Here is a 10,969-nt window from a genome sequence, read left to right on the forward strand (position 1 = left end):
TTTTTTTTTCTTTTGTCTTTTTTGTTGTTGTTGTTGTTGTTGTTGCTATTTCTTGCCCCGCTCCCGCAGCATATGGAGGTTCCCAGGCTAGGGGTTGAATCGGAGCTGTACCCTCCGGCCTACGCCAGAGCCACAGCAACGCGGGATCCAAGCCGCGTCTGCAACCTACACCACAGCTCACGGCAACCCCGGATCGTCAACCCACTGAGCAAGGGCAGGGACCGAACCCGCAACCTCATGGTTCCTAGTCGGATTCGTTAACCACTGCGCCACGACGGGAACTCCGGGGCCTTTTTTTAAAATGACCGCATCTGTGGCATATGGCAGTTCCTGGGCTGGGGATTGAATCTGAGCCTCAGCTGCAACCTACACCACAGCTCCCAGCTCCTTAACCCACTGCTAACCCACTGCCTGGGCCAGGGATTGAACCTGCACCTCTGCAGTGACCCAAGGTGCTGCAGTAGAATCTTTTTTTTGCCATTTCTTGGGCCGCTCCCGTGGCATATGGAGGTTCCCAGGCTAGGGGTCTAATTGGAGCTGTAGCCACCGGCCTACGCCAGAGCCACAGCAACGCAGGATCCGAGCCACGTCTGCGACCTACACCACAGCTCACAGCAACGCCGGATCGTTAACCCACTGAGCAAGGGCAGGGATCGAACCTGCAACCTCATGGTTCCTAGTTGGATTCGTTAACTACTGCACCACGACGGGAACTCCTGCAGTCGAATTCTTAACCCACTACACCATAGTGGGAACTCCACTCTTAGAACTTAATTCTTAAAAATTTTTATTTAAGAGTTCCTGTCGTGGCTCAGCAGTTAACAAACCCAACTAGCATCCGTGAGGACGCGGGTTCAATCCCTGGCCTCACTCAGTGGGTTAAGGATCCAGTGTTGCTGTGAGCTGTGGTGTAGGTCGGCGGCTATAGCTCCTATTGAGCCCCTAACCTGGGAACCTCCATATGTCAAGGGTGTGTCCCTAAAAAGATAAAACATTTATTTATTTATTTATTTATTTATTGGCTGCCTTGTGGCATACAGAGTTTATGGACTAGGGATTAGATCCTAGCCAGAATTGCAACCTATGCTATTGCTGTGGCAGTGCTGGATCCTTGTAACCCTCTGTGCCGGGCCAGGGATCCAACCTGCATCCTGGTGCTGCAGAGATGCCACCAATCCTCTTGAGCCACAGCAGGAACTTCTGGAACTTTAGGTTAATTGTGGGCCCCATCCTGATCCCAGACATTACCCAAAGCTTGTGTGTACATGTATTTCTTTTCTTTTCTTTTTTTCTTTTTGTCTTTTTGTCTTTGCTCGGGCCACACCCTCAGCATATGGAGGTTCCCAGGCTAGGAGTCTAATTGGAGCTGTAGCCACCAGCCTACACCAGAGGCACAGCAACGTGGGATCTGAGCCACGTTCTGCAACCTACACTACAGCTCACGGCAACGCTGGTTCCTTAACCCACTGAGCGAGGCCAGGGATGGGACCTGCAACCTCATGGTTCCTAGTTGGATTCGTTAGTCATTGAGCCACGATGGGAACTCCTACATGTATTTCTGTGTGTGTACATGTAGATAGCATGTAAATGCAAGTGTTTGTGTGTATATGTGAGTATTTGCATGGACAGGGGTGTCAATTTGTGTTAATATTCATATGTGTGTACATGTGCTTAACCTGTGCACACAGGTGTAACTTGAATATAACTGGGTTCCGTATCAATACAATATCCAGTCAAAAGAACACAATCTGGAGTTCCCATCATGGTGCAGCAGAAATGAATCTGACTAGGAACCATGAGGTTGTGGGTTCGATCCCTGGCCTCGCTTGGTGGGTTAAGGATCCGGCGTTCCTGTGAGCTATGGTGTAGGTTGCAGACATGGCTCGGATCCCGAGGTGCTGTGGCTGTGATGTAGGCCGGCAGCTGTAGCTCCGATTAGATCCCTAGCCTGGGAATCTCCACATGTCTTGGGCGCAGCCCTAAAAAAAATAGCCATATTCCAGGCAGGCAGAAGGCAGAGGACAAAGTTTTTTTGTTCTATTGCTGCTTAACGAGCCATCCTAAAATTTAGTGGCTTAGAAGATAACAGTTTATTATTTCTCACAATTCTGTAATCTGGGCTGGCCTTGGCTAGTTCTTCCGTTCTATGTGGTATGTGCTGGAGCCGGAAGTCCAAGCAGGCTGCTTCACTCACATGTCTGCTGCCTCAGCTGGGATGATTGGAACAGCTAGGGCCTGGTGATACATTCTTCTTTCCATATGGCCTTTCCATGTGGTTGGCTTTTTTTCCTCTCAGGATAGGTGGATTTCATGATGGATTTTGGAATGGCATTTCTGCCACATTTTATTTGTGAAACCACATCACAAGGTCAAGTAGAGGAGAAATAAGCTTCACTTCTTTTTTTTGTCTTTTTAGGGCTGCACTTGTGGCATATGGAGGTTCCCAGGCTAGGGGTCGAATTGGAGCTACAGCTGCCACTCTACACCACAGCCACAGCAACGCCAGATCTGAGCTGCATCTGTGAGCTACACCGCTGCTTACGGCAATGCTGGATCCCTAACCTACTGAGCAAGGCCTGGGATTGAACCTGCAACCTCATGGTTCCTAGTCGGATTTGTTTCCGCTTCGCCACAACGGGAACTCCCTTTTTTTTTTTAATCGCTGTACCTGCAGTATGTGGAAGTTCCCAGGCCAGGGACTGAATCCAAGCCTCAGCTGTGGCAATGCCAGATCCTTTAAGCCACTGCACCAGGCTGGGAGTTGAACCAGCTGGGGGATCACACCTACGCTTCTGCAGGGACCCTAGCCACTGCAGTTAGATTCTTAACCCATTGCGTCATGGCAGGAATTCCTTAAGCTTCACTTTTTTTTTTTTTTGGCTTTTTAGGGCCGTACCCAAGGCATATGAGGTTCCCAAGCCAGGGGTCCAATCGGAGCTATAGCTGCCAGCCTACATCACAGCCATGGCAACATCAGATCTGAGCCGCGTGTGCAAGCTACATCACAGCTCACGGCAATGCTGGATCCTTAACCCACTGAGCAAGGCCAGGGATTGAACCTGCAACCTCATGGTTCCTAGTCGGACTTGTTTCTGCTGTGCCGCAATAGGACCTCCTAAGCTTCACGTTTTTTTTTTTGTTTGTTTGTTTGCCATTGAGATCCTTTATTTTTTTCTGAAATAATAGACTCTAGGTTTTTAATTTTATTTATTTATTATATCAGGCTCATTGCCATCCAAGTTTGTGCTCTTTTTGTTACTTTTTTTTTTAAACTTTTATTTATTTATTTATTTTTTGTCTTTTTTGCTATTTCTTTGGGCCGCTCCCGCGGCATATGGAGGTTCCCAGGCTAGGGGTTGAATCAGAGCTGTAGCCACTGGCCTACGCCAGAGCCACAGCAACTCGGGATCCGAGCCGCGGCTGCAACCTGCACCACAGCTCACAGCAACGCCGGATCGTTAACCCACTGAGCAAGGGCAGGGACCGAACCCGCAACCTCATGGTTCCTAGTCGGATTCGTTAACCACTGCGCCACGACGGGAACTCCTGTTACATTAAAAAAATTTTTTTTTGTTGTTGTTACTTCCTCAACACATTTCTTTCTTTCTTCTTTTTTAAAAAATCTTTTTGGCATTTCTTGGGCCGCTCCCGCGGCATATGGAGGTTCCCAGGCTAGGGGTCAAATCAGCTGTAGCTGCTGGCCTACGCCAGAGCCACAGCAACGCGGGATCTGAGGTATGTCTGCGACCTACACCACAGCTCACGGCAATGCCGGAGCCTTAACTCACTGAGCAAGGCCAGGGATCGAACCTGCAACCTCAAGGTTCCTAGTCGGATTCATTAATCACTGAGCCATGACAGGAACTCCAGCCCCAACACATTTCTTCCCCCCCCGCCACTGTATGGCATGGGGACTAGGCTTCACTTCTTGATGGGAGAGGTCACCGTGTGTGTGTTGGGAGGGATGGATTTTAGAAACTAACTCTCACAGCTAGCAATACTTTCCTCTTCATCTGGGAAGGGACACCCTCCCCAGAGACTTCTCTCTATCTGGTTGGTCAGAGCTGGGTCAATGGCCACCCTCAGCTACAGGAAGCTCTGCAGGAGAGGAAGGGGGAGGTGAAGGGTTTGGAATGGGTGTTGTGTGCCCCACCTCACTGGTTACAGAAAAGCCAAAGGGGAGCGAATCTTTTATACCCCATGGAACATTTTCAAGTTTCTCTGTGTTGCTAACTCCTTTTGTATCTCCCTGAAACCTTCCCCCCACACTCGCCTCCATGGCTTTTTGTCCTCCTGGCCTGCTCCCTACTCCATTCCTCTAGCTATTTTTTTTTTAAATTTATTTTGGCCACACCCATGGCATGTGGAAGTTCCTAGGCCAGGGATTCAACCTACTCCACAGCAGTGATCCAAGCCACAGAAGCTCAGAGGCTGGATCCTTAACCCATTGAGCTACAGAGGAGCTCCCCTCCAGCTCTTATGTAGATCGTCTCAGCCTAGCAAGCCTTTGTAGGTTCTGTGTTTTTACCCCCTGCTTAGGGCATTACTTTGGTTCTGTGCCACAAAGAAGCTGGGAGCTGGCCCAGCAGGACAATCCTTCTCTTTGGAAACCAGGAGAACAGGGCAAAATCATGAATCCTCACATAGTGGTAATTTTGTCCCCTGTCACACGTGTTTGAATGTGTGTCTGTGTTTGTGTGTGTATCCCTCTGTGTGTGTGTGCGAGTGTGTGTGTGTGTGATAGTCTCTTATCCTTAAATAAGACAGATGAGACCCATGAGGCTCCACCATGAGTGTCTCATTCCTGGTCTTCTCATGGACATCCCCTGTGGTTTCTTTTTCTTTCTTTCTTTTTTTTAAGGGCCATAGCTGCAGCTTATGGAAGTTCCCAGGCTAGGGGTTAAATTGGAGCTGTAGCTGCTGGCCACAGCCACAGCCATAGCAACACGGGATCCAAGCCACATCTGTGACCTACACCATAGCTCATGGCAACGCTGGATCCTTAACCCTCTGAGCAAGGCCAGGGATGGAACCCAAGTCCTCATGGATACTAGTTGGGTTTGTTACCACTGAGCCACAGTGGAAACTCCTCCCCTGTGGTTTCTTCTGGTTTTTCAGTAGATGCGGTTGTTCAGGCCAGATTTCGGGGCTGGGCAGCTGCAGCCCAGTGGACAGGCCCTCCCCTCTACCTCATTTGTGCCTGCAGGTATCTGGAGATCTGTTCAGCAGATGGCCAAGACATGCTATTCCTGAGGGCCAAGGACGAGGCTAGCGCGAAGTCATGGGCAGCTGCCATCCAAGCCCAGGTCAACGCTCTGGTGCCCCGGGTCAAGGACGAGCTGCAGGCGCTGATGTCAGCCACCGGCACAGCCGGGAGCCAGGACATCAAGCAGATAGGCTGGCTGACTGAGCAGGTGCCAGCTGGCCTGAACTTATCCTTTCCTCCCTTCTCCTGGAGCTGACCCCAATCCCTTTGCCCCTCCCTGTCTCACCCCACCCTGTCCCTCTGATGTCTCCCCTCCCTATCCCTCCTCACTGCTGCCTTGCCCCCTGCAGCTGCCCAGTGGGGGTACAGCACCCACCTTGGCCCTGCTGACTGAAAAGGAGCTGCTCCTCTACAACTGTCTCCCCCAGACCCGTGAGGCCCTGAGCCGGCCGGCCCGCACCGCCCCGCTCATCACCACCAGGTATCCTCCGACAGGCAAGAGTGTGTGTCCCACCCAGAGCTTGGGGGTGAGGCTCTAGATGGACGTCAGAAGCTGGGGACTCCAGCCCCATTCTGCCCTGAGTCTCTGCCCTGTCTGGGCCCTGGTTTCCTCATCTGTGAAATGGGAATTCTGAACAGAAGGATGTGAGTTCCTGCCAGTCACGCATTCGTTGTCACCTACTCCGCCCAATTTTGTGCTGCATAGCTGACCCCCATGGTCTCTGCCCTCAGGGGGTACCCAGCCTGAGAGGCAGACTGACCCAGGAACAGCTTTGACCAGAGTTGTAGGGACCACTTGACTCTACCTGGCCTGGTGGGGTAGGCTTCAGGCAGAAGGTGACACTGGAGCTGGACTTTGGCGAATGAGTAGATGTTTGCTATTTAAGAAAGGGTGAAAAAGCACCTCACATAGAGGGGACAGCATAGTCCAAGGTGCAGAGGCACAAAGGGCCAGTGCATGCTCCTGGAGCTATACATGTCCTATAACCAGTGTGTGAAATCTGTGTAGGAAATGGAAAGAAGGGTGGCGGGGCCTGATCTTGCAGAGCTTCTGTTGCCTGGTTAAGGAATGTTAGCCTTATCTTAAAAGCTGGGGCAGACTTGAGGAGTTTTAGCCTGGGAGTGAGGTGGCTCAGGTTGTGTTTAAAAAGAATCCCTGTGGCTGCCACGTGGAAGATGCCCTGGAGGAGGGGATGGAAGCTGGGAGGCTGCTGCACTTACACTGGAGAGAGGGTGGAGGTGGGTGGAGGCAACAGATGGAGAAGAAAGGCCGCATTTGCATTGGAAAACACAGGGCTGGTAAAATTAACTGGGCTTAGGACTTGCCAGATGGGAAGGGTGCGGGAGGTGTCCGGATAAATGGAGAAACGTGAGGTTGGGAGCTTGTGCTGAGTGGGCTGTGGGGCTGTGGGTGGTGTACAAAGGGAGGGGGTTGGCACAAGAAGGTGAGTTAGTCCAAAGTGTGTGGGGGACAGGTAGGGAGCTTGGTTAGGAAACTTGGGGACTTGTGGATCTATAGCTTAGGGCTGGAAAGTGGGGGACTGAGTATCAGAAGCGGCTCTAAAGGGGAACTGAAACTATGAGAGAAAGTATGTGAAATGAGGGGCAAAGAGGGTTAAGGGCCAGAACTCTGGGGTCTGCTGCCCAGAGAGGGGCAGTGAGCTGCCCAAGTTGCACAGCAAGTAGGAGTCAGCCAGTAGAGTCCGGACCCTTGTTGTTCATGTCTTCTCACCCCGGGCTGGGCTCTGGTGCATGTGTCAGGAACCCGCCGCCCACTAGGGATAGGCAGTCATGGATGGTCTGTCTACCTAATCAAGTGACTCATTAATTCAGGCCACACATGTTTACTGAGCACTTAGTATATGCCTGGTATTGTTTTAGTTGCTGGGAATATAGTGGTAAAAATTAGACAACATTCTGTACCTTAGATAGTATTCTAGAGAAAAAGACTATCAAAAGTCACCTGAGAAGTTCCTGTCATGGTGCAGTGGTTAACGAATCCGACTAGGAACCATGAGGTTGCGGGTTCGGTCTCTGCCCTTGCTCAGTGGGTTAACGATCCGGCGTTGCCGTGAGCTGTGGTGTAGGTTGCAGCCGCGGCTCGGATCCCGAGTTGCTGTGGCTCTGGCGTAGGCCGGCGGCTACAGCTCCGATTGGACCCCTAGCCTGGGAACCTCCATATGCCACAGGAGCAGCCCAAAGAAATAGCAATAAGACAAAAAGACAAAAAAAAAAAAGTCACCTGAAACAGGAGTTCCTGTTGTGGCTCAGTGGGGTAAGAACCCGATATAGTGTCTGTGAGGATGCAGGTTGGATCCCTGGCCTCACTCAGTGGGTTAGGGATCCAGCATTGTTGCAAGCTGTGGCATAGGTCTCAGATGTGGCTTGGATCTGGCATTGCTGTGGCTGTGGCATAGGCCAGAGCCTGCAGCTTCGATTTGACCCCTGGCCTGGGAAGTAACATATGCCATGGTGTGGCCCTGAAAATAAAAGTCAGCTGAAACAATAAAAATAATTATAATTTCTGATACTATCAAGAAAGATAAGGTTAGTGAATGACAGGAAGGGGTGCTGTTTGAGTCAGAGGGGTCAGGGAAGTCTTCTCAGAGGAGATGGCATTTGAGCAAAGGACCGAAGGAAGTGAGGGAGTAAGCAATGCAGGTAATCAGGGAATCGTGTGCCAGGCAGAGGTCACAGTGTGTGCAAAGGCACTGGGGTGGAAGTGTGCTTGAAGACACCAGTACAGCTGGAGCCCAGGGAGTGAGGGAGAGGGTGGCAGGAGATATCTCATGTGACGCAATCAGTGGCCGTCTGAAAGTCCTGGTCCCCCATTAGGTGGGGAAGGAGTCGCAGGGTCTCTTCCCAGGTTACCACCCCCTTGGCTCAGAACTGCTTCCCCACTGCCTGAGGCCTCATGCCTGGCCCTCTGCCCCCTGCCCCCAGGCTGGTGCACTCAGGCCCCGCCAAGGGCTCGGTGCCCTACGATGCAGAGCTCTCTTTTGCCCTGCGCACGGGCACGCGCCACGGTGTGGACACTCACCTGTTCAGCGTGGAGTCACCGCAGGAGCTGGCTGCCTGGACCCGCCAGCTGGTGGATGGCTGTCACCGGGCCGCTGAGGGTGTGCAGGAGGTGTCTACAGGTGGGCTGGGTGGATCTGGGAGTGCCTTTTTGGCAGTGAGTCTCTTATCCCCAGGGGCATTCAGCTGCCTTCTTTAGGGTGCTTTAGGAGGGGGATAGAGAGTGGGATTTGGGGTCTCTGAGGGCCCTCTGTTTTGGATGTACAGGTGCCCTGCTAGGTAGTGAGCCTCTTTTCTCATGGGGGTTTTCTTGTCCTGGCTTTGTGACTCCGATGGTGAGGATATGAGAGATGGTAGTTGGAGTAGGCTTGCCAGAAAAAATATAGGACACCCCCTTAGATTTGAATTTCAGGTAAATAACAAATAATTGTTTAGTATAAGTATGTCCACATTCACCATTGCTTATGTCAGATTCACATTTAACTGGGCGAGTCTACAGGCGTCTAAGGTCTCTGAAGGCCATGCTTGGTGCGTCTGCCGATGCCTTTATCGGGAGTGGTCCTCCTGTCCCTGGCAGAGTTGACGCTCCCTCTTCCACCTTTGGTCCTGTTGGAAGTGGGACTGAACATGGGCTACAGATTTTCTGCCCGCACATCCTTCTGTATTTTAGAGTGAGAGTGATGCTCTACAGGGTGGGTGTACAAATGGCACGACAGACAGTGAGCCTCCCACCCGCCGGCGGCATGCAAGCCCCACTTTTGTGGTCTCTGAGATGCCGTTCTGCGCATGCCCACATGCCCTCCCTGTGTCCTTGCCCTCCCCGCAGCCTGCACGTGGAACGGCCGGCCCTGCAGCCTCTCGGTGCATATTGACAAAGGCTTCACACTGTGGGCGGCTGAGCCAGGTGCGGCCCGAGCTGTACTGCTCCGACAGCCCTTTGAGAAGCTGCAGATGTCTTCTGACGATGGTGCCAGTCTCCTTTTCCTGGACTTCGGGGGCCCTGAAGGAGAAATTGTGAGTGGAGGGGGATGGGGGCTCTGTTCTGGAGGCTGGGCTGGCTGGGGCTCCTGACCCTTCTCTCCACCCACCCTGCAGCAGCTGGACCTGCATTCGTGCCCCAAAACGATGGTCTTCATCATCCACTCCTTCCTCTCAGCCAAAGTCACCCGCCTGGGGCTCCTGGCCTAGAGGTTGTCAGACGCATTAGCCCTGAAGATGGGGTGTTCACCACGGGGCCTGACATGGCCCTCGGATTGCCTGCTTACCACTGGGCCGAGGGAAGGGAGAGGAAAGGAGCAAGGATGCAGAGACCCAGCCCCCAAGGGAGGCTTGGGATAGTCTTGGGGACTGGGACCCAGACTCAGGACACAGTGGATCCTGCCCATGATGGGGTAGCCTCTCTGCTACCCCCCCACCCCCCACCAGTGCCTTTTGTGGAGAGGTATTTTTTTGTACACAGAAGCCATTCCGAGCCTGGGACCTGCCCCTGTGGGGATCCTGACCCCAGCCAACAACTGCCCGGCCTTCTTGGGGCCCCTAAGCTGTCCTCAGAGACCCCCCCACCGAAGCTGGAGTTCCCCCGGGTCTATGGCAAGAGGAAGAGGAACCTTCCCGTTCATCTCTCCCCTCAGCTCCACCACCGTGGGGCGTCTGGTTTTTCTCTTCATCTTCTCTTTCCCCCTTACTCTTGGGTAAATAAACAGCCTGTGAGCACACAGGGAGCCTGGCCCAGTGTCTGTGGTTTGTGTCTTGGCCTGTGGATCATGTGGTGGCCCCTGTAGTCCCAAGATGGACCAGACCCAGGATTGGAGCCTCTTTCCCTAAGTAGAGCAGACCTTTAACCACAGGGCCAAAGAATCTATTGATTATCTACAATGGCCTGACAAATTACCCCTAAATTTAGCAGTTTAAAACAATAAACATGTATTATCTTGCAAGTTCTGTGGATTAGGAATTTGAGAAGGGGCTAAGGTGGGTTGATCTTGTCTCAGGGTCTTTCATGAGGCTATGGTTAAGGTGTCAGCTGGGGCTGCCCTCATCTAAAGGCTTGCCTGGGGCTAGGGGATCTCTTTCTAATATTCCTGACCCTTGGCTGTTGGCAGGAAGCACTAGTTCCTCACTCCATGGGCCTGACCATAGGGCTGCTCGAGTGTGCTTATAACAAGGCATCTGGCTTCCCCCAGAGCGAATGACACAGAAGAGAGAACCAAGACGAATGCACAGCGCCTTTTATCACCTAGTCGTGGATGTCACATGCTGTCACTTTTACTTTATTCTGTTCATGAGAAGTGAGTCACTAATCCCAGCCCATGCTCCAGGGGAGGGGAATTGGTCTCCACCTCTTGAAGAAAAGAATGTCAAAGAATTTATGAACCTATTTAAAAACCATCATAAAGGAGTTCCCGCTGTGGGCACAGGGGATTAATGATCCTGCTTGTCTCTGTGGAGGCGCCAGTTGGGTCTCCAGCCTGGCACAATGGGTTAAGGAGCTGGCATTGTTGAAGCTGTGGCATAGGTTGCAGCTTGGCTTGGATTCGATTTCTGGCCTTGGAACTTCCACATGCTGTGGATGTGGCTGAAAAAGAAAAACACAGAAAAATTAAATAAAAACCATCCTAGAGAGCCTCTGACCCCTTTCCTGAGGAAGAAGGGATGTTTAGTGTGTGTTTTGTGGAACGTTTTTGAGGGAAGCTATACCAGGCTGGCTGCATGTAAGTCCTACTTGCTTACATTGTCTGGAAAATC

The 10,969-nt window shown here is 52.0% G+C and overlaps 1 protein-coding gene across 2 annotated transcripts in view; it reads left to right on the forward strand.

Annotated features, from left to right (window-relative positions):
• SNTA1 (syntrophin alpha 1) overlaps positions 1-9,950 on the forward strand; it is a 29,494-nt gene extending 19,544 nt beyond the window's left edge. Inside the window, exons 4-8 of one of the 2 annotated variants that reach the window (XM_047771303.1) lie at positions 5,207-5,414; positions 5,557-5,687; positions 8,150-8,346; positions 9,051-9,238; positions 9,684-9,950. In XM_047771303.1, coding sequence (XP_047627259.1) covers positions 5,207-5,414; positions 5,557-5,687; positions 8,150-8,346; positions 9,051-9,238; positions 9,684-9,725 — 766 coding nt within the window. In that variant the 3' untranslated portion in view covers positions 9,726-9,950. Of the gene's footprint in view, positions 1-5,206; positions 5,415-5,556; positions 5,688-8,149; positions 8,347-9,050; positions 9,239-9,319 lie in introns of both variants that reach the window. The other variant, XM_047771302.1, reaches the window with a different exon arrangement.
• Positions 9,951-10,969: the final 1,019 nt, after the last annotated feature.

The sequence above is a fragment of the Phacochoerus africanus genome, chromosome 3, assembly GCF_016906955.1.
Source record: "Phacochoerus africanus isolate WHEZ1 chromosome 3, ROS_Pafr_v1, whole genome shotgun sequence".
Lineage (NCBI taxonomy): Eukaryota > Metazoa > Chordata > Mammalia > Artiodactyla > Suidae > Phacochoerus > Phacochoerus africanus.